This window comes from Anopheles bellator, chromosome 2, assembly GCF_943735745.2.
Source record: "Anopheles bellator chromosome 2, idAnoBellAS_SP24_06.2, whole genome shotgun sequence".
Taxonomy (NCBI): Eukaryota; Metazoa; Arthropoda; class Insecta; order Diptera; family Culicidae; genus Anopheles; species Anopheles bellator.
The window spans coordinates 58,894,971-58,918,384 of record NC_071286.1 but is presented as its reverse complement, the minus strand read 5'-3'; the positions used below and the strand labels follow the sequence as shown (position 1 = coordinate 58,918,384).

General features: G+C 49.7%; 3 protein-coding genes across 3 annotated transcripts; 2 read left to right on the top strand and 1 right to left on the bottom strand.

Moving 5' to 3' along the window:
• Nucleotides 1-1,624: 1,624 nt before the first annotated feature.
• LOC131207787 (tubulin glycylase 3A) lies at nucleotides 1,625-5,596 on the top strand. Its single transcript, XM_058200417.1, has 3 exons — nucleotides 1,625-3,110; nucleotides 3,914-4,426; nucleotides 4,506-5,596. Exons 1-3 carry the CDS (start codon nucleotides 1,625-1,627, stop codon nucleotides 5,594-5,596), a joined length of 3,090 nt encoding a protein of 1,029 aa, XP_058056400.1.
• A 908-nt stretch (nucleotides 5,597-6,504) lies between these two features.
• On the top strand, nucleotides 6,505-12,389 carry LOC131211443 (tubulin glycylase 3B). The gene is made up of 3 exons (XM_058204905.1): nucleotides 6,505-7,828; nucleotides 11,430-11,951; nucleotides 12,013-12,389. The coding sequence occupies exons 1-3, from the start codon at nucleotides 6,505-6,507 to the stop codon at nucleotides 12,387-12,389; spliced, it is 2,223 nt and encodes a 740-aa protein (XP_058060888.1).
• A 1,062-nt stretch (nucleotides 12,390-13,451) lies between these two features.
• LOC131211444 (UPF0430 protein CG31712-like) lies at nucleotides 13,452-18,458 on the bottom strand. The gene is made up of 5 exons (XM_058204906.1): nucleotides 18,161-18,458; nucleotides 17,002-17,161; nucleotides 16,732-16,932; nucleotides 14,766-14,849; nucleotides 13,452-14,676 (listed from the first exon to the last, which is right to left on the bottom strand). The coding sequence occupies exons 1-5, from the start codon at nucleotides 18,310-18,312 to the stop codon at nucleotides 14,512-14,514; spliced, it is 762 nt and encodes a 253-aa protein (XP_058060889.1). The 5' UTR covers nucleotides 18,313-18,458; the 3' UTR covers nucleotides 13,452-14,511.
• Nucleotides 18,459-23,414: the final 4,956 nt, after the last annotated feature.

The window sequence follows — 23,414 nt, the reverse complement described above, 5'->3', positions numbered from 1 at the left end:
TGATGTTTCGTCGTTTTCCGTTAGTATGATACTTTAGAAGCTGATTAAATACATGCATTGCATTAAAACAGACACAACTATGTTCAACTATTAATAACGGGTTGCGGTCCGCGACTGCTCGGCAGTTTGGATGAATTAAAGGATTAATGATTTAATAACACCGAAATTGTCAAAGCGAGAATTTTGTTTCTCTCAAAATATTAGTCAAGTAGATATTAAGTAGATTGCAGTACATTTATTTCTAAAAGTGTTGTTTTTTCTCATCAAACAAACTACTAAAGGCCAACAAACTACTAAAACTTAGGCAACCACTAAAGCAAGGATCGTATTAAATGACCAACAAATCCAACAGCAACACTTTTAACGTTGCACACCAAATCTCTTACATAGAACCTGTAAGAACTGCATCGCTATAGTTGCACCGAGTGCTGACATTCCGTTCGTTGCCGTTCGTTTCCGTTCGGTGCGTTCGGCATGTCTTTCCTGGCGGCCCGAAGCCGCGGACACTATAAAAACGAGCCAACGGCAACCGGAACTCGTCAGTATTAGCGCCATTGTGAGCCCGCGTGGACGGACTGGATCCCTGGACGATACGGCACACGGACGATCCTGCTTGATGGAGGCGCTTGGTTCTAGTCGGGGCAGACATTCCATCATGTGAACACAGTGTGTGTGTGTGTGTGGGTGAGTGTAGGTGTTTTCGTGGGGCAGCGGTGGGGGTGTGGATTTTTCCGGGGAGGGCAGCACTGTGTGAGTGAGTGTGTTCTGCGTGAAGGGAAACGTGGAGTGGCGGGCGCAACGAAAACAGATAAACAAGCGAAATGAAACATTTGAATCGAACCATGTGCTTCGGTGGCGGGTGGCGGTTAGTGTTGTTGGTGATAGTGCCGTAGTCCCGGAAGTTGCTGTTAGTGGCGGGGTTTTCTGGGTTCTTGCTTAGTGATGGTTAGAGGCTTAGCTGCTTAGTGTGCTATGGAGCGTCGAAACCGGCCAGAACACTCTCTACTTCATTCTCCAATTCGCTTCCTCGATTCAGGCGAGCTCGATCCCTGGAGGAACCGAGCCGTGTACTGTGCAGCGGTGTGTGTCTCTACATGTGCGTGTCTGTGTGTGGACAGGGTAGTAGTGTCTACTCCGTTTTGCTGTGATTCGTGAAAAGAGCGAGAGAAAGCGACCATCGAAGAAGGGTTCAAAAGGGAGAGCTCCGAAATGCGAACTCCAATTGACAGGAGTTGAAAGCGGCGCGCGAATTCCACTGCCCCGAGAACCAATCTAGTTCAGTCTGGTTCCGCGTTCGACCTGCTCCGGGACCCCTCGTCCACCCCGCCCCACCCCGGGGAGGATAGGTTGTGGTGGCGGCAATGAGGGTTCAACTGTTTTGGGCCGAATGACACAATTTCGCGCCGAAGAGCGTCGACGACGAGTGATGTGCTGTGGCCCAGTATTCCACGTCGAGCCCGGCCCGGCCACGATGGAGTTAACCTGCTTTAAATCGGGCCTCCCAGTCCGATGGAAGGTTCCGACGGAAGAAGAAGTACTGCTGCTGCTGCTGGTGCTGTGCCGTGTCCGCTAGCTTGAGCCACAGGAGGCACCCACCGACACCGGACGCGCCGCCATTTTAGCCATGACGATGGAGACGGATGAACTGAATAGCTGCGGTAGCGGTAGCGACAGTGGCTCCAGCGGGAGTAGCTGCCGGGGCGGTGCTCTCCGCAGTGTCCGCTGCGCCGGGAGCAGTAGTGGAAGTAACAGCGATGCTGGTGCCAGCAGCACCGGCAGCGACAGCACACCGCCCACGTCTTGCAGCAGTGATAGTGATAAGGCCAGTGATACTAGCAGTAGTCTGTGTAGTGAAAACGATAAGGATAACGAAAGTGAATCGGAGAAGGGCAATGAGCGCAAGAGAAGTGGCGGGTGCAGGGAGGGCAAGGGAGCGAAGGACGACACTGGCGGGCGGGCCGGCGGGACGGAGACGGAAAAGGATGCGGGCAAACCGGGCAAAGTTATCGAGGGCAATCTGGGGCCGCTGACAGCGACGGTGAAATTCATCAATCCGTACAAAAACAACTGGATCAATGCCGACCGGCTGAACGAGCTAAGGAAGAAGGTGCAGGATGCGACCAAACACCACCGGGTGTTTCTGCTGCGCGGATCCTTCCACACCGTGCGCCGGGCGCTGGTTGAGCGCGGCTGGGTCGAGAAGCTGGACGGGTTCCGGGTGAAAGCGCAGGCTTCGACCTCGTCGTCCGGCTTCATCCTGGAGGATCTGGTGTCCCAGCTGCCGGACCGGAAGCCGGGCGAGTCACGCAAGAACCACATCGCCAAGTGCGAGCGCAGCATTATGTCGCGCTTTCTGGAGCACACGCCGATCGATTTCCTGTGGACGGCCCGCCGCGAGAAGGCGGACTGGCTCGATCTGACGAAGAACTCGTCGCTCATAATCAACCGGTTCGCGAAGGCCCCGTTCACGACGAAGGAGGGCCTCTGCTCGGCGCTCCACGATTTCCATTGGTTCTACGAGGAGGGCATGTCCGAGACCTACTTTCCGCGGTGCTATAACGTTTGGAACCCGGAGGAGTTGAACGAGTTTGTCGACAACTTCCGGCTGACGGCGTCCATGGGCCTGCTCAAGTGGCTCGTCGAGCGGCATGCGAGCGGAGGCCTCGACGCCATCATCGCAGACGATGGCAACGTGCCGAGCACGTGCATCGCGTTCTCGCTGACGCGCTGCAAGGAGTACCTGGACTACTGCCTGCACAACGACATCGACATCGAGGAGGAGCCGAAGGTGTGGGACCACGACTGGGATGTGTTCCTCACGCACCACTACCTGCTCACGCACGAGGACAACCGGATACAGCTGCTCAAGGAGGAGCGGGACGCGGACGCCATCGTCCTCTACCTCGCCGAGGCCAAGTCGGTGCTGGAGCAGATCAAGAGCTACTGGCCACAGTACGCGCTCGATGGCTATCTGAACATCTGGATCGTAAAGCCCGGCAATAAATGCCGTGGCCGAGGCATTCATCTGATGAACAACATCAAGCAAATCATCGCCATGGTCAATCCACCGATTGTCAGCAAAACACGCTACGTTATCCAGAAGTATATCGGTAAGATGCGGTCGACCTGTGGGCGATGTGAAGGAATGCGTCTACGCTGCGCCACCAGTTTGGTGCAGTTTATTTTGCATTCACTCTAATGTCCCGAGGCCCGAGGCTTCAGGCAATAAATGTGTTGGTATCGGCATAGAGTAGTCATCCATCAGTGAGAGGGTCCCCCAATGGCTGTGGAGCACCATTAAAAGAACCCTTTAATGGGGAACTCCAAAAGGGGAATTTCGTATCTTGGTGTTGGCGGCAACTTTGGCCGCTCGATGGGAACTTTCGCCATAGAAACGCCGTTTGTTTCCCAGCTGTTTCGATGTATCGTTGTGTGCGTTACCTTTCCGGTTGTGGGGTGCAAGTTTTGCATTCTTGTCTGAAGGAATTTGCAGTTCAGCATTCTTCCGAACACCCAATGCACCAAAAACAACGCGCATTTCCCCATTTCTCCAATTTTTTCATCAGATCTTTACAGCTAGGGATGGAGCTAATGGAATCCATTTTAATGTACAACCTTCGTTCAGTAAAGGCTTCCTGGATGGCTCTAGTAACTCTAAAGTACAATGGATCCAGGGGCTAGCGACCCCGCTGGAAACATTGCTTAGCATCTTGCTACTTATAATTGGGGAAGCATTATGTCTGAAGAAATATCGATCAAATTGTGGTACAATAGTAGTTCCCACTATTAGAAAGTAGACTTCATCTGATTCTGCTAGACTGCTTTAAACACATGGGGCCTGAATAGGGCCAAATTCATCACGCTGCGTAGCCACTGGGTCCCTTGTTTCACGCTTGCCTTTCACTTCTTCCAGAACGGCCCCTTATCATTCACAACACAAAGTTCGACATTCGGCAATGGTTCATGATCACGAGCGTGCAACCGCTGAACATTTGGTTCTACAAGGAAAGTTACCTACGGTTCAGCTCGCAGCAGTACAATCTAATGAACTACCACGAATCGGTGCACCTGACGAACCATGCAATCCAGAAGAAGTACCACAACGCGGTACGCGATGAGCGGTTGCCACACGAGAATATGTGGGACTGCCACACGTTCCAGGCGTACCTGCGCCAGATCGACAAGTACGAGATGTGGTCCGAGCGCATCTACCCGGGCATGCAGAAGGCAATCATCGGCTCGCTGTTGGCTTGCCAGGACAACATGGACCGGCGGCCCAACACGTTCGAGCTGTACGGTGCCGACTTCATGATCACCGAAGACTTTTTTCCGTGGCTGATCGAGATCAACTCCAGTCCGGATTTGGCACCGAGCACCAGTGTCACGGCGCGGCTCTGCCCGCAGTGCGTGGAGGACACGATCCGAGGTAAGTTACGAGGTGGCTCTCCGTTCGCCAACCCACGAATAAGCCACTCAGCCACGTGGATGCCCTCGCCTCTCCGCAGTGGTTATCGATCGACGAACCGACCCGAACGCCCCGACCGGTTCGTTTGAGCTGATCTACAAGCAGATCATCCCGAAAACTCCGGCCTACATGGGGCTAAACTTGCAGCTGCGCGGTCACCGTATCACGCCGAAGAGCTCCATGAAGAAGGATCGCATGCGCATGCTGCCGCTGAAACCTGTCCAGAACGTGCTGCAGGTGTCCCGGTTGGCAACGTCGGCGGCAGCTACGGCCACCGTCAAGCAGCCTGCTTCGCCGGTCATCATGGACCTGATCGAGTGCATGCAGTTCCGGGACAACAAGCAGGACGATGAGCTGCTGGCCGGCGGTCGGCTGCGTGGGGCCTGCGGTGTAACGTCCGCCACGCTCTACAAGCGGTCCAACTTCTCGCACAAGTCCCCCAACCTGCGGTACGATTTTGAAAAGAAAAAGTCCTACATTATCTCGAAAACGGGCGAACTGTTTCGGCGCAATGGCGGCACCGGCGCCAAGTACCTGACCGACGGTGAAACGTACATCGACAGTGTCGAGGCTTGGGAGCGGGCCACGACCAGCTTCTTCCAGCACAACTTCAACTCCAACACCCTCAGCTCACTCACTGCCAAAGCGCACGAAGCGACGGACAAAGGACAATCGAACGGATGCGAAGGCAAGTCTGGTGGCTCCACGAGCGCTTCCGGAGACTCGAGCGACGAGCCGAGCGATAGCAGTCCCGAGAAGTTGTCTCTGGGTACGGTGGAGAATGCAGCTGGCATCAGTATGAACCCATCGAGTGGCTTCCCCTCGACGGTACGGTACGGCGGCAAACCATCTGGCGGACGCATTGGGACGACTTCGAACAACTTCTACACCCTCGGGTTTAGTCTCCGGGTTAGGCCCTCCAAACCGGTGCGTCCAACCGGCCCAACGGCCACCAAGCTGCATCACGCCCTATCAGCCGAGGACCTCTCGGGAGCTTCGGGAACCGACAGCCACCGAACGCACGGACCCGCCGGATACCATCAGCGCTCCAACACTACCGGCCTGGTGTCTGGCGGTGGTGGCAGGCCGGACCATAGTTCCGCCATGCTTCAGCCGCCATCGCCATTCTAGCAACCGTGGAGCACCGCCGCCCTGCGCTGCTGGGGCGGAAAGAACGGTGATGACTTTTCTCACCTACTACAGCTCAAGCCTGTGTCCTGTGCACCCTACGCCACCGGCAACGCTCATCTCGCCACCCCTCACCATGCCTTACACCACCCACCGACACCGTCCTTTCCTTCCGTCCTACCGTCCCACTGGCATACGCGCCTCAATCTGCCTGTCACGCGTGGCCACTGCTTTATGGGCAGCAGCAGCACCAGCAGCAGCACCGCTAGCAGTAACTATGGATACGGCTGCACTGCGAGTAGCAGCGGCAGCGGCGGCCAGTGCAGCAACAGTAACGGCAGCGGCGGCGGCAGTTTTCTCACAGCCAAACGCAAAGCAACCCCTGCCATCACTAACACCACCACTGCCACCAGCACTAACAACACAGCTACCACCGCCAACTTTGGTCCTAGCCACCACGTTCCGTGTCGCTCGCTTGCGAAAGGCATTAGCGGCGGCGGCCTCTATAGTGTAAAAAGTAGTAGAAGCAATGGTGCCACCTCGACTGCCCGTTTCCACGAAGCGCTTTTCCGCGTGCCTTTGGTGAAAATTGAAGGTTCCACCTTACTTAAACCAAATTGTTTTGTGTTTCAGTAGATTCTAGTGTACATCCGGTTTGCTCGGTGTGTAAGTGTACGAGCGTCACGAGCGAGGGACCCCGGAGCGGTCCGGACCCATCGCTCCCTGGTCGTGCAAGTCGTTGACCGCGCGCAATTATCCCTTATATTACTCTACCTAGTCTAGCCCAAGAAACCGTGTCCGAAAGGAGCGAACTCGTTTCCGTCGTTTGTTGTCGCGATCTGCGCGCGCCTGGAGTGCTGGAGCTGAAGCCGCCGCGCTGAGGAGAACGGAGAGCAGAGTAGATAAGCAAAATGCATTTAAAAATTAAATTTGTTACCAGTGATGTATGGGACGATGATCCCGGTGTTGACCTTGCGGACATTACGCTAGAATTGGGCGAGATCGACTATGGCGCGCGGCTGCACGAGCGGTTCGAGCAGGCACCGGCTCAGCTGACCAAACGGTTCCTCAACGCCCTGCCGGCCGCGTCGTCGGCCATGCTCGATGCTCCGCTCCGCTCGCAGTACACCGATGACCGGTGCCTGTCACCGCTGTCACGACCGTTTCCGGTGCCGAATCCTAACCTCGCCGTCAGTACGTTCCCGCGCATGAAGACCGCGTTCGACGAGGACGACGACTCGAATCGAACACCGAAGCATCGGTTCTTTCGCAACTACAGCTTCGATTTCCTGAAACAGAAGCAGTTGAAGGCGAAAATTGCGTCGGCGGCGGAGAAGAAGCACATCTTTTCCATCGTCGGACACTATCCTGCGCTGCGGAAGGCACTCAAAACACGACACTGGCTCGAGAAGCAAACGTTTCGGAGTGCCCTGCTGCGCGATCTGTCGCACCACGCGCTGCTCCAGAAGGCGTCCAACGGGAACGAGTACGAGGAGGCGCTGGTGTCGAAGTTTCTCAAACCGTACCTGCCGTACTTCATCTGGCAGCATCGGAACATGCGGGACTGCAAGCAGGACCGGTTCTACGCCCCGTTCCGAAGCCGGATCCACTACGAGCGGCCATACGATTTCGCCGTCAAGGAGAACCTGATACGGCTGATCAATGCGGCCCACTGGCACCAGGAGGAGGGATTCGCCGTGCTCGATTATCCGCGAACGTATCTGCTCGATACGGAAGACATCATCACGAAGTTCCAGGAGGACTACCAGCTCACGATCGTCAGTAGCTTTCTGTACCACATGTCGAAGCAGCTGGAGTTTACGTTCGACGACGATGGGACGCTGACGACCGACGTGCTGCGGACGGCCATGGCGTACCTGCAGTACCACATGGGCTGCGCCCAGCACGAAGACATCGACCACGAGGAGTTCTGCGAGCCACTGCTGACGCCCGAGAACCGGCACGACATGGAACGGATACTGGCCGGAGAGCTGCAGTTCCGCAGCATACCGGGCTACGAGGTGCTGTCACTTGTCGCCCAGATCAAGAAGCTGGTGCACGAGGCGACGAAAGTATTTCCGGATATGAAGATCGACGGTACGCGGAACATGTGGATCCTGAAGCCGGGCAATCGGTGTCGCGGCCTCGGCATTATGATTTTCAACGACGACCGCAAACTGCTCGAGCACGTCGATTCGAATCCGGACGTCAAGTACGTCGCTCAGAAGTACATCGGTGAGTTTCGTACAATTTTTTGCACTTTCCACCACTAGATACAGGAACCGTTCGGAATTGGCGCCATGCTTTAATGAACCCACGACAAGTCTATAAAACCAAGATTATCTAACAAACGTCAGGGCACTCCACACAACCCATAAGTTGCGGGTTACTTTTTCCAATGCCACCGACCTAAGTTCGGTCGAACACAAATAACGTTCCACCATTCCGAGTGATAGGTTCCTTGGCTGCGAGCTTCCGTGGCCCTTCCGTTACGAGCTCCATGATTACGGCCTACATCACGTAGTTAAATCATACGTTCACTGTCAAGTTTCGACGCGGTCATTATAATCACGATACGCTAACCTTTGAGGTTGGCATTGGACGAAACGGAAGCTTCGAACTCGCTTGCAGCGTCGTCCCGTCGGCGGATATAAATAGGACTAAACGGTTTTTGGTAGTCCGCCTGCTCCGGAAGAACCGCCATTGCTTTATTGGTACTATCAATCTAACCTGGCCACCACGTCCGGAGCCTTAGGGAGTGGGAAAAATAAATCTCGTAAAACTTTTCCCGTCTTTTACTACCTCGACCAAACGGGAACCGACCGGTTTCGACAACGCGGTCGGTCGGTTTGACTCGGCGCGTTGTGTGCACCGACGAGGTCTCCCGAAGCTTCCCGTTCAGCCATTTACTAATTGTTGAAACGGGTCCTGTGCGGCGCACAATCGGCCACCCAGCAGAAACCAAGTTTGAACTGATTTCATTACCTGATTATCCATTTTCTTTTATTTTCGGTGGTAATTTCGCTGTTCGTGCGGTCGTAGGGTACCGCATTAAGCTTCTTTTTTCCGACTCATTCTCCTTCATCGATCAAGGCGCTTTATCCAATTTTGGGGCGAGCTTTTCTGCTCTGCATTCCAGCGGTCCAGCGAAGGCAGCGAATTGTGAAGTCCAAAAAGGTCTGACGGAAGCCAACACCGCTCGGAGTCGACAACAGTGCCAGAGCGGAAAAACTGATTCGTTGCGGGCTTTAGAACAGTGCTTCCGCTTTCTGCTATTTTTGGAACCATAGTGTACGGATATGGGCTTGGCTTCATTGTCTGTCGTTGTTTTATATTAGCTATTTACAATAGAAATCAACTGTTCATTCTATTCTTTGACTATTAACAAATTAAGACCCCGCGCGCTCAACCAGAATGTTACCACCATCAAACAGTGTCTTATCTAAACGAGCTAGAAATAGACGAAAAAGCTAATGGAACTTCTACTGCCGACTTTAGCGACCGTTCGCAAATAGCAGAACACTAAACAACATAACTTTCTATGCTCCCTCGAAACACTTCCCTGGTAACGGACGGTTCGCATAGTGTCGCGGCCAATGTCATTATCCTTCTTGTGCCTCACATTGGACGTTGGCTTAGAATTGAACGGTTGCAGCACCTGACTGCTGTTGGTTTCAAAACTTCTTCCAGTGAAAGTATTGCCGTAGGGTTTCCGACGTACGAAAATCCGATCGGGCACTGCAAGACACAGAATGCCAAACAGCACGGTGCTGATAATTTAGTAGGTTGTCTGTTTAAGCTCCAAGCTTGTTCGATTTACAGTTGCTCATTCCAGCTAAGCTGCGTTATGCTCGACCTGGACGAGTTTCAATGTTTTTTGTTATTTTAAAAGTGGAAAGTGGAACATTGACACTTGTCCTTGAAAGGAACGCTGAAACATAGCCCCATTGTTGAAATTATTTTAACTCCATGGAAGCCCATCAAATCAGATGAGGAGTAGTCGATTCATACGCCCTTAGCATTTATTTTTTATCTTTAACCTTTAGTACATCTTTAGTACTATAATTAGGTATTGTGCTTTAGGTATTTAAAATACAGTTTCAACTTCTACACTTTATGGCTTTCGTGATTACTTTTATGCTTGATTGGCTTCATTTGTGGCATGGTACGATTTTTAATGGAATTTGCTCAACTTTTTCGCTTCCTTTCGACTTGAGTGCGAGTGGCGCCTTCGGTCGTTATGAATGGCGCCCGTCTACGAGGCACACCCTGCGAACACTTCGTTTATTGAAGGCGGAATAAATTTCATTCCACGCAACATAAACACTGAGCCGGGCACAGTTGAGTGGAGGACTCCTGATAGTTTATGGCGGTGCAATCACCCACAATGTGTTGACCTCCAAAACAGACAGCGCATGCAGTACGACCGCATGGCACGAACCTCGGAGAACATACTGTCTGTGACGGCACGACCACGTGCCGAGGCCTAATCATACGCGGGTTTTCGTCACGTAACATTTTAATTCCGCATTATGATGTTTGCCGATAATGGCGAAAGGACTGTCTCGTTGGGGCACGTTCTGCTTTTCTTCTCTGTTTTGGGTTAGTAAATGTTGCCATCTACAAGGACGCTTCTCCATACAAAAGCCGATAGCTTCCGGTTGTTAATTGGTACAAAACTAACGATTTCAATGGAATAGTGTTATCGGCATGAAATCGAAAACAGCGAAGATTGACGGTTGGCTCGAATTGTTTTCTATAAGTGGGCCACCCTAGGGGGTCAGTATCGTGTTGAAGCGCAGCGTAGATAGGATCAACTCGTCGGCACATCGCTACGGCGCAACCAGGTCATGGGTCGTTGTTGTAAGTAATGTGGTGCCTTTGGATGTAATACCGCCACCATTCCGTAGTTACCACAGACCAGAGTTCGTAGCCCACGTTTGCCTATCGTCGCCCCGTCCTGGGCCATTTCCGGGTGAAGGTCGACTGTTCGATCCAACAGGTCCTCCCGTGACGCCAAGCCAGCCAGCCAGCCAGCCAGGCACTATCCCCGCGATCGTCAATAAAAACAATGTACGCCAGGACATCGGGGTGGTTTCGCGGTAGAAAGCAAATCGAACGATGGAAGTAGATTCTTGCATTCACGGATAGCCGTTAAAAAGTGAGACGATATCGTGGCTCCGTGAGTTGATTGGATAATTGGCCTCATTTCTGGTGGTGCAAAAAGTTGTTGCAGCGAGGGCGAAAGAAGTTGGAAAATAGCAACGTTACCATCGTTGTGGGAACGTGTCCTCGCCGTACCATCCATGCCTGGAATCAATTTTAAGATAACAACTTTCGATTACAGTAGGTCTCAAGTAATCACGCCGCGTATTCCCTGTCCCGGTGTCCCATTTTTTGTATCGATTTATCACATCTATCCATTAACTAACGGCATCCATTTGTCCCGGCACCATGAAATGAATTTGCTACTTAAAATGATAATACGAACCATTTGCACGGCCGGCGGTTTTGTGTGGTTATGCTTCTGGATGTGGATTCTGGACGATAAAATTGTAGACAGTGCCATTAAACTTATACAAAAAGCTAAAGTGAACTATTGCGTAAAGTTTGGCCCACTTTTCAGATAATCAATTCTGAATAATGAGCAGTTCTGTAAAACTAAAGTAAATTAAAGTAAGTAAATTCAATTTAGTTCAATGAGAGCTGCTAAAATGTAGAAAAAACGATTCACTTTTTGGTGCAAATGCAACGAAATCAAACCATGGGTGAACCACGCAGTATGGATCCGGGCTTTAAGAAAATAACAGAGTCCTTTCTACTTTGTCCACCATAGAGCGTCCGTTGCTTATCCACAGCACCAAGTTCGACGTTCGCCAGTACTTCCTCATCACCTACACGAACAACCTGCTCAAGGTGTGGATGTATAAGACCTGCTATCTGCGATTCAGCACGCAGAAGTTCAATCTGGACGACTTCAGCGAGTCGATCCACCTCACCAACTACTCCATCCAAAAGAACTACGTCAAAGAGGTGCGGGACGGTGCGGAAGCGCTGCCAACGTGCAACATGTGGTCACTGCGCCGCTTCCAGGAGCACCTGCAATCGCTCGACAAAGGCTTCTACTGGGAGCGCAAAATCTACCCCGACATGAAGAAGAACATCCTGGCGATCGTGTGCGCCAGTCTGGACGGCATGAAGATGGAACGCAACATGTTCGAGCTGTACGGAGCCGACTTCATGGTGACGGAGAACTTTCGCACGATGCTGATCGAAATCAATACCAGCCCGGACCTATCGTCGTCGACCGAAGTGACGGCGGTCATCTGTCCCGCAGTGCTCGAAGATCTCGTAAAGGGTAAGACCGAACGGCATGTGAGAATTACGGGTGCCTTGATGGTTTCTCGTGATCGTTCCAGTGGTAATCGACAATACGAAGGACAAACGGGCGGGCACGGGACAGTTCGAGATGATTCACTCGCTCGAAATACCACGGGTTGCACCGTACGGTTATGGGTTGACGGTGGACGGCCGTTCCCTGCAGTCGAAGCACCGATCGAGGAGCCCGTTGCCTCCACTGGCTGCTGCCTGCCCGGGGCCAACGCCGGTGGCCCCTTCCAGTGCCCTGCCGGCGGTAGCGCAGATTGCACGCAGTACGCAGCCGACGGTCGTTCCGGGAAGCACCAAACAGCCCTACCGTATAACAGGAACGAGCAGCAGTTCCGGGTCTAGTCGGGGTAGCAAAACATCGCTCACCAATATGAACCTGGAGCGTCCTCGTTCGACGCTGAAGTAACGCGGCCGCCGGTACAATCGGTTCCGGTGCCTCGAGCCAAACTCTCTAAATCTCTGCCCTTTCTCTAGCGAAATAGTCTATTTGAAGAGAGGAAATTGTATACATCTCCATGATATAGCTATATTTCTAAATAAAAATTTATGTCGTTATCGGAGTATTGTGAGTTTTTTTGTGAGCACGGCAAGCTGGGAGAATAGTGTGGCACAGCCACGGAATTGGGCTTCTTCTTTTCCCTGCCTAACAGCATGTCCAAGGCAAACCGTGCCGAAGCAAGAAGCAACAGTAACAGTTTTGGGAGTTTAAAATTATCCTGCAACACGCATCACGGACCACCGGAAGCGGCCCATTTCTTCAATGCGCCATCCGGTAGCATGACACGGTGTAATGATAATCACAAAGAATTACTCAAAACTTACAAATACCAAGTCTACAACATACCCATCGAAACGAGAACAGGACGTCGATCCAGTGAAGCCCCGTTCCGGGGTAAACTTCCGCAACAAAAACTGTTGCTAAGACGTAACGAAGGGTACCTCATTGCCAGCGTCACAATCGCTGGGCTTATCGGATCAGCTAGGTTCCCACAGCGACGAAAGTCACCAATTCCGGAAGTACGCCGATTATCCTGCCCTACCTTATTGTGCCAAAGTTTTCCCGGGAAAGTTGTGGGAAGTTTTTTGACCAAAATTGTGGTCCTTTCACCCGCTTGCAAGCGGAACTGACGTGCGGAATAGTTTTGGAAGTTTTTTTTAATTGGGAAAATGTGTTTTGGAAATTAGGTTACTTTTTTCGCCTGGCTTTCTTTCGCTCCCATTTACGACGGTTGAACGGGCTAGAAGTTGTAAATGTTTAGGCCAAAAAGAACCCTAAACTTTGAGCGGCGGAATGGCTGGTGTTGATTCTGTTAAATTCTGATTTCTGGCGCAGCGGAATGTTTTGGTGTTAGACTGTGTTGAATGTGGAATCATACGATTCGTACGATATACAAGGGGATACATTTTAATGCGCCAGAGTTCAGTCGAAAATAGTTCTTTCAAATTTTTGATAATATATCTCTTTAGATTAAAGGGAGAAAAATCTTTCGCCGAAATTTATTTCATAATGTATTATCTTTCGTGATTCCCAGGACACGTCCGAGCTGTGCGAGTTACGATGCTTCTCAAACCTCGCAATGCGCCTTGAATCGCACTACTACGTCCTCCAGACGGAGGACCACATTTGGGTTACACTGGCATTGTCGGACTTGGCAATGGAATAACGATGGATAAATATTGCTTTTCGAACCCTCGGTTTAGTTGCTTTACGATTGTTTCGTTATGCTGATAACATAGATAACATAGAAAGCTAGTTGTGAAGGATCTTCGAAAGCAAATCGAATACAAGCCCTACTATACATAAGTGGTAAGCAAACTGCCAAACCACCCTTAAAAGAAAACAAAAAAAGGTTATATGTGCGTGTGTCTGCAAGGTCTATGAGTAGAAGAATCGCAGCAGAGCAGCAAGCGCCATTATGTTGAAAATAATGTTTAAAATAACTTCTACAAGAAGTAACACACGACGTCAAGGAAGAGAGGACATCTCCAAACAGTTATCCAAGATGGAGATCGGTATCGATCGTATCACAACCGATTTAAGAAATGGAAGAAACCGTAGATCGCGATACGCGATCTATTTGTCCGATCAGCTCGGTGCCGGCACCCTCACTATCTGGTGATGGTGCAGCAAGCACGGGCACGTTTCTTACACCTAGAACCAAGCACGATCGATCTAGTACTAAAACCGATTTCGATGTGACCTTTACAGGGAAAATGAGGGAAACCATACGCGGTCGAAATCGAATCGTACCTCTTTCGGGCTACGACTTGATTTGCCCCATTTAACGCCACAATCACACTGAAAAATGCTTCCGTTATAGTACAGACCCTTACTGAATAAGCATTGTTGTTAAAGATTCCTAAAACTTCTTCTACCATCGTTTGCCTACAACGTACATCGAATGACACCAACGGAAGAGGAAAAACCCGGAACTGGGAAGAGCATAAAGGGTGTCGGGAAGAAAGAAAGCCACACTTTCCATCCACCAGGGAACGGGAAGTGAGGAAATCAGGAAATCACCGATTCACTAGACGCCCGGTTTCAGAGAGAACGACAGTTTCGGTCGCGAATTGTTCTTGCCGAGAATCATCTTTTGTTCTTCTCTGTTGCGCTTCTCTTGCTCTTTGCGCATCTTTTGACGCTCTTCGTCCATCTTTCTTTGCTCTTCGATAATCGCCAGACGATCTTCGGCCTGCGTGAATGGTTCGAATAGAAAGAAAAACAAAGATAAAGTTGGTGCACGGATTGATAACTAATTGCTAATTATCGATGACTACTTACCAGCTTTCGTTGAGCTTCCTCGATTTTGCGATTATTTTCCGCGATAATATTTTCAAGTTCCTGGCGCTTTTTAAGCTCTTCCTCCTATAAGAACGAAAACCACGATTAGTACTACCGCCTAGGAAGTGGATCGCACTCGTCGCGATCGATCGATCGACAGCAACACAACAGCGGCACCAACGACGACGAATCACGGTACGACGAATACGACACGACGATGAGAAGGAAAAACCGTAAGGAAAAACGACGAAAGAGTCGATCTGCCTGCGTTAAGAGAGCTTGACTTTACCAGGGGATCGAATCATGTTCGGTGGACACTAGGGAAGGTGGAAGAAAAGGCTACAACACTACAACCGCGCATGTCAGTTGTTATCCTCGTGCTTCGGCACTCATTCGTGGTGGTGGTTCACCGTAAAACGGGGATTAGTTTAGAAATGAAAGAAAAGCAAACCATATTCTACATACGTTAGCAATTTGGTCAATTTTCTTCATTTTTAGTGGAAGCCATCGGGCGCCTATCATTGGTATCAGTATGCACACATCTCAGTTACAACTTGTGCAAGCGACGCGTCCGTTTCCTTCGCTCCTCGGTGCAATTCCGGCAACTGGACAGCAATGGGAATGAAAAGTCTATCGGGGATTGCTCTGGTTCAGCTTCAACAAAAACTCGTTTATGTACACTTTTATTACTAAATCGAAATAAAGACGATTATTGGACGAGATGGTCGCCAGACGGAACAAACGACCGGGATAGCGGCAAGTACACTTTCACTTTTAAGATTAAACGATAATGTCGGATTAAAGATATCGGAAGACAATGGACGTAATAATAATAAATCTCACAACAGCCGCCATCTGCACACAGGTGAAGGACACACTGGAGGGTGAGCAAAGGGCAGCTGGCCCCACCGTCGAAATCTTGCGTCGAACTCGCGGCGCTAGTATGTGAGTGTCTGCTTGTTGATCAGGAAGTTTTGCTCACAATCGCAAATAGAAAAATGCATCGTGACGAATCTAACGTTCGTCCAACCATCTGCCTGGGCGGTCACCAGAAACCAACGCGACTAAGGCCGCTTGATCCGCACAGTTCAACTGTTCAACGTAATGTCGTCCGGTGCTTCTTCTGCCGTTACTAATTGACCTGTGACACACGATCCGCCCTTTTGCCCGTGAGATGCTTAACTATGGTGGGACGCTCTTTTGAGTAAAACTTACGCACTTTAAGGGCCCTTCTTCGCTTCGCTGGCATCGAACATCTTGACCACATCGGCTCTCTTGCCTCTTAATGCTTCCTCTCTTCATGGCCCTGCTCCAGTAATACTCCTGTGTTCTCAAGCGGGCACACCTTTTATGGGGAAGCTTGTGTGTACAATTTTAATATTTTTTGTTGATTTCAAGAAAATTTACGGAAAACCTCGTATTGCTTGCGTTTACCAGAAGTGACACCACGGTGATGGCTTTGTTTTGACTTTAATTGAAACCATTGCTACAATACTCGGTTGGACCGTGTTCGGACATGAAATAGCATCATTACTACCATTCGATGATGGCAACCCGGGGCATACTCGAGCCAAAAAGTAAAACCAAGCATACATTGATTACAGTAATGGCCACAAATCATAGTCACGGATTCGTCCGTGATCACACTTGCCGTCTTCACACATCATGGCAGTGACTTTCCATTCATTTCAGTGCGGCATACAGTTGACAAAATACTCCACATTCCAACAAAGCACAGTACGATCGCGCTGGCATCATCGGTGTTCTTGCGAGAGCCACTAGAGCGCGGGTTCGGTATAATCGGTCTAATTATCGTCAGCAAACGTATGGCACCGAACGGTTCTGACCGCCGCACGGTCAGCAAAAAGGTGTAATTTCCACTGTCCACATTTCATCAACCGCAGCGATATCGGTTATCGGTCAACATAATCAACATCCGGTAGGATCTTATGAATGGAACGCTTACCTCTCGACGCCGTTCCTCTTCCCGTGCCTGCTCCCTTCGCTTTTCCAGCTCGAGCATCATTTCCTGCTCCATCTGCTTCTTGGCAGCTTCCACGCGCCGCTGCACCTCCAGCTCTATCTCATCCTTGCGCTTTTCTAGCTCTTCCTCAACGCGCTTCTTTACCAACAGCTCGATCCGTTTCGCTGCCTCTTCTTCGATCATCTGCAACAACGAAACAACGTTAGCCAAGCGATTCCGGTAACTCCTGGACGCCTGGTGATAATAACTAACTTTTTGCTCTGCTTCCTTCTGTCTCCTCTGACGCTCCATTTCCGCCAACCGTTCCACCTCCGTCAGCTTCCGGCTGCGGGAGCTCTTTTTATGATGGTGCCGGGAAGCACTGTTTGACGCATCGCTGCTACTGTCAGATGATTCCGATATCGATCGTTTTCTGTGGGCGCATGAAAAACGGTAGGGAAGTGCCGCGCACCGGAACGGATGCCGGGGGATTGTGGCACAGAAAAGAGAGAGAAAAAAGACAAAAGGCTTCGTTAGCTGGACGTTTCGCGAATCCTTTTTAAGCAATCCTTGAAAGAATGGAGATGTTCTCTTCATCTCTACTAAGGACCGCTGAACTACTGTGGAGCACGTTCGTCAACGTCATAACTGAGAGGATCTATAATTGTTTTAGCAACAAACCGACTTGTGGTCCTCTAGCGGCGGCCGGAACTGCCTGGACCTCCGAAGTAGCGTCGTCTTTCATTCACTCCGTTAACATACATTCATCATCTCAAACATTCTTCGGTGGTCATACCGATTGGACGGCGATCCTGTAGCCAGGCCTTGCCAGGCTGACTGTCTATAGTGATATTTACTGTTTTACGAAGACTACCTACGCGTGGGATGGGTTTGTACACTTTTGACTCATTGTGGATCCGGAGCATGTGCGATCGGTGATCTTCTCGGTTTGCTCCAACTGGAACATAGTTCAGCAATGGCAGCTTCTGAAAATGTTGCGAACCGGCTTGGTCGCGCACGTATGTTGTTTATTGGGCGATGTGTGCGTTCTATTGATAACATGATGATGTTCTTCTGTGGGTGTGTCGGGTGAGGGAACGAAAAATCGATTTCTCGATTCTCTTTGGAACGATTTTTCGTTCACCACGGTCGAGAGCTAATGGAGGATTGTTATCGGAGTGGGAATGGATTTAGCTTTCGCAATCACAGGGAAGTAAAAGGAAAGGCAAAACAAAACAGCGTAATAGATAAGAAGCGTCGGTGGGAACTCGCAGGAAGGGGGTGGTTGAAGCAGACGAATGCACCGCACGGGAGCAGGCACAAATTCCTATTTGATTAAATGGAAGGTAACTGAAGCCCATCGCAGGGCCACCGGATCCGGCGGATCACCCGTGGCCCAAGTGCGCTGAAGCATTCTGCAGGGCAATATTACCTGGACTTGGAGCTGCGCTCCCTGTATTTATCGTAGCTGCTGCGGTGATGGTGGTCGTGTTTGCTGTGGGAGGACGATCGAGATTTGCTTCGCTTGCGGTGTTTGCTCTTGTGCTTCTTGGGCGACCGACTGCGAGATCGTGAGCGTCCCATGCTACGGTATGTAGAACACGACACAGGAAGTTATCCGCACACTAATTCGGGGTTTCTGTTGCGTGATTTTCGCGTGTGAAAATGTCCACACACTTTTTCGCTTTAAAACGAGGCTTGGAATTTTTCGCTGCTTTTCGCTTTTGCTTTTTTTTCGCCCGCTTTGCTTTTGACACGGCTGTCAAATCCATTCCATCTCTCGCTCTCCCAAATGTGGCTCTCACTCTCTCTCGCCGCTCTCTCGCCGAGATGTGTGTCAAAAAGATGTAAACAATGAAACTTGACGTACAGATGTCGCTGCACTAAGACGTTGAATTTGAATTTCAAATGTAATTCAGAACAAACATAAATCGAGATATGCAAGAAGTGATACAATAAATGTCTTATGGCTTTGCTACACTTGACGCTCATATATTACTAAGAAGTTATTGTTATTGCTAAGTTATTGATGTGAAGCAGCATTAAGGATGCAATTGAAAAGAGAAAAAAGCCAGTGCTGCATTAGATCTACCTTGTTTTTAGTAGCGTCCGACGTCTATTTGCAAACTAAGAGACATCAACACACCGTACCGGAATGCGTAAGGAGCAAAGGTGGTTGACTCTAAACAGGTATTATTACAAATTTTCGTACTATGCAATAAATGGAACGTTGAGCATCACAATACATCAACGATAGAGAAGCTGCCTCAGACGCTGACACTGGCGAAGAGTGCACTAAAATTTTAAAGACGTAGCTTGAAAAATGAATCGGGTTATACAGGATAATTTAACATACTGAAGCACACTAAAAATAACACAAAGTTTTGACAACGAAGACATTCTTATGTTACAGAAACCAATATAACCCAGTTTAAGACTCCCTTCTAATTGGTCGCTTCTTATACCAAAGACAGGAATTTCGATCGTACGCTTTGTTTTAGCTCAACGTGAGAACAGATAAAAATGCTGCTCTATCCTGTAATATTATCAAAAAATGCAATACAAGAAGTAAAAAGTTTATCCAAAAAGAACTCCAAATTTTTGGAAAACTTATCCAAAAAGGTAATTAAATTATATTTCCCAATGCTGGTCGCGATCCTATGCTGGTCCTACGAAGGTGGACTACACTCGCAGCACCGGCGTTATGCCGGCGGAATGGCGGAAAGCGAAATAGAGAAATCCGGAAAAAAATATACACAACATAACAACAGTTGGATGATTCGCCAAATCACTATCATTGAGCGTCGTGCTGGATGGTTTCTAATTCGAATCAATGATCGAAAACCCACCCCCTTGATGATCAGGCGCTGCCATCTCAACCTGATGGCGGCAATCGCGCCGGGATATCGATCTAGTGAAATTTCGTTCCAATCAAAACTCAACCTCTTGGCAACCTCCGGTCCGGTGCCGACCGCCGACAGCCTCGTCCTTGCCGCGCAGCACGGCCCCTTGGTCAACCCGTCCGGCGCAACAGTTTGGGGTTGTGGCCGGCAGTAATTAATAGATGAGGTAGTGCTTTTTCTCTAATCCCGCTGTCAATTTCCTTCCTTTTCTACTCGTCGACGTCGACGAGCGGTATACTTTCCTTCTTATCATCTCTCATCGCATTTCTTCACCCCTCTGGTCGCCCGGTTAGAGGGCCGGCAAGTAAACGTTTGCCTCATACGGACCGATCGCCGATCGCGCCGATCACATGTTGCGATCAGCGACGCGCATCGGTCCGCCGTCCAATGGCTTGCGGGGTGATAATTTCAATTTGACTGCCCATCGGTGGTCCAGGGCGGAGACGGTGGATCGGGCATGCTCCTGAGGCCATCGCCTAGAGCCTCAGCGAGTTAATTGGAAGGTGTGATAGTTAACGCACCGGTTCGCACCGAAAACCGTGCCCTTTGCTTCGGGTTAGACAAGATCGTGGACGTAGGTTATTTTTGTGTTCTCCGCCGAATAATCTACAGAGGTCCGTTCGATCCGACACTACTTGGACGTGGGAAAATTGCAATCAAACAATCATTATTACCAGATCGATGTTATTCTTTTAATATGTTCTATGGAATAAGCATTGCATTCAAGTACTACTTCAGGGCTAGTGGAAGAAGTTGGGAGACTTGTAGGTTTTAAAAAAACCTAAATCTATTCACTTATTCTGTACTGTCACAAGCACATCAACGGTGCTCCAGGAACTGTCTGCATTGTTACTGTTTGATTTACTGTGCCCTGAATACAACGCTGCACAATTCTTTCAGCTAATTACAATTTCTGTAAAAAAGTACAAAATCCGTGCTTAAATTAAGTAAACATTCACCGAATCGTATACATTAGCGAATACATTAGTCAACCGAATACATTACCAGCGGAAAAGAAATCAACGAAACAAAACGGCGGACGACATCTGGAGAAAAGCAACGTTAATAACTTTCGACAGCCGCGCGTCCGTCGGGGTTCGCTTGACGGTAAAGTTATAGCCATTCCTGGCGCGCCAGGTTGCAGGTTGTAATCTGCAAGCGACTGGGATTGTTTCGTCTGTTTTACCGTGGACACTTCCACCCGTCCGTGTCCAGCGTCCCTCAGCCGCGTAGTGTGTCATGCAGATCGAATCGATCCACCTGTGCCGGGCCAACATATTGCCACTTTTGGCACCGTCGAACCCCGTGGCGGAGGAACCCGTCGGAAGCGCTCGCTTCACGCCGTGCAAACGCATGCCAAAAACCGACGAACATCGGAGGACGTCGAGCCTTGCAGCATCCTGCACACGGACGGTGAGATCGGGCCCAAAGCACCGGCCAGAAGAAATCGCAGGCGCAAGGAAGTCGGCTGCCCGGCAAAGGTGAAGACGATGACGAAGACGAAAACGATGGCGACCATGACAAAGTAAGTAAACCACATGGCGAGGCACCGAGACGTACTGGGAGAGACAGAGAAAGAGAGAGTAAGAGAGAGAGAGAAAGAGAGAGAGAGAGAGAGGGAGAGGGAGAGAGAGATATCCAACTGTTTGTCACGATGAATTAATACCCACGGCGAAGGTGATAAATTATACTCCGAACTCGACGTGAGGTTCCTCCATCTCCCGGTGCTGCTGTCACGACCCGGATCCGTCCCCGGTGCCCCCGATGCCCCGATGCCCCGGTGCGAGTCCCCGGTGGGATAGTTTTCGATCGGTAGAGAGTGCCCGATCATGGACGGCGTTCCCGGGCGGGCTCAGGCGGCAGTGGAAGAGGATGCGGACATCCATCATGGCGAGCAACATGACGAACGTCGCCGTCACCGAAACTTTGCAGCACACCACAGGTACGTCAAAACTTGAGAGAATCACTCTCCGGAAGTGGAGCACAACCGCCAAACTCAAAACCAACATGGCTAGATGGAGCATACGACCCATCAACCCGCAACTCGCGAGTCCCAAGTGCTGCGTCCCGACCATTTATTGGACCAATTTGTACCAGTTCAGCGTGCATGGAATCTCTTCCGGAAGGATTCGACCGGATGTGGCTGCTACCGACAGTACAAAGTTGACTAGGTGTTCAGTAAAGTTATATAGTTCTTGTATTTTGATTTAAAAAGTTTGAGTGTCTACATTATGTCGACAGGGCAGAGAATCTAATTGATTTATAGTTTCAGCGAAAGTGCGAAGAACCTAGAACACGGTTCAGCAATCATTGCGTAACCTAATGGTTAATTCTTCTCTATCTCGAATAAGCATTAGAAACCCAATATTACTCGTGAACCTGGAAGAAAATCGATCGAAAGGATCTCTAGGCGGACAAATTAAGCCTGTACAGGGAAGCATTTGTAGGCGAAAAGAATGTTTAAATTTGAAAATATAACAACACAACAATACAACATTTGAATGGGGTTTCTGATGGAGTTTCAGCAATACTGAGCTACATGCTACTTGCGTTATCGGAGGTCGATGTTTTGAAGGTAGCACGAAGAAAGTGTTTGAGTTACTCAATTCTGCGAGTTTATTGAAGAAAAACCCTCAAACGATTATAAATAATAAGCTAAATCCCAATCATTGACGCTTGACAACTAATCGTTTCGGATATCTGGCAGAGATTCTGATAAAAACCATGCTGGTCATCGACAACACAGGTTTCGATGACTTTTATTTAGTTTGAGTAGTGTACCACCCTGTAGTGTTGCCAAGGAGCATACAGCGATCAGTTCCTACGGCGGAGGCATTGGCAGATAAAAGTTGGCCCCGTCGGAACACACGGCGGAACGGCGGTGGCCGAGATTGGCGCAGTTTTGCGGTGACGGTAGGGATGGGCTATAAATTTGAAACCTTACCCTTTTACAGTTGCCGATCACTGCTGATCGTCGCTGATCGCTGGCCGCTTCCGACTGCGGTTCGGGGGCTGCCGTAAAGCGATCGCTCACGCTCCCATCCAGCTGCGATGCAATATACCACCAACAGCCTAGAATCCATCACGCGGCCGGTAGTTTTATCGCCGAGACGTGGTGGTGCTGCCAAGGTTCAAGATCAAGATCCAGCCACCTTGGTACCTTGGCGAGCGTTGGGCTGTTGGGCAGGAAATATTATGCCACGAAGAGGATCACTCATAATCCTCGTAATTGAATACTCTGCGTTAAACATATAAATCGTCTGTCGGCCGGCATGGGATGGAATTATTTTATGAGTTTGGACACGGCCGCGACGCGATCGCCAGATTATGCTTGCCGAATGTCTTAGCAGTAAAGGCATGAGGTGTGTGGAACGTGTCATCTGCTGCAAACGAGCCTATTAGTCGTGTGGGACTTTGCATTCCTTGGTCAGAACATACTGACCCGTAGTCGACTGAAAAAAATGAGTCAATGTTGAGAGTATCACTTTAATGCAGTGATCGTTCCATTAATTAACCACTTCGAGTGCCTTTCAAAACCAGGAGCTCAATTCCATTAGTTTGCAGGCTCAGCGTTACGGCAATCAATTGTTTAGTTCCGTTACACTAATTTATACCGTAAAATCGACGACAAATGATAAAATACTGTTCCACGATGTGTGAAACAAAAATACTGAACCAAAGTCTATTCATTTTCGGCCAACCCAAAAAGAACGATACACTAAAGCAAAGCAAGAAAACCCAAATCATGGCGCGTACTACAGTGTGCGTTATAAAATAATGAAT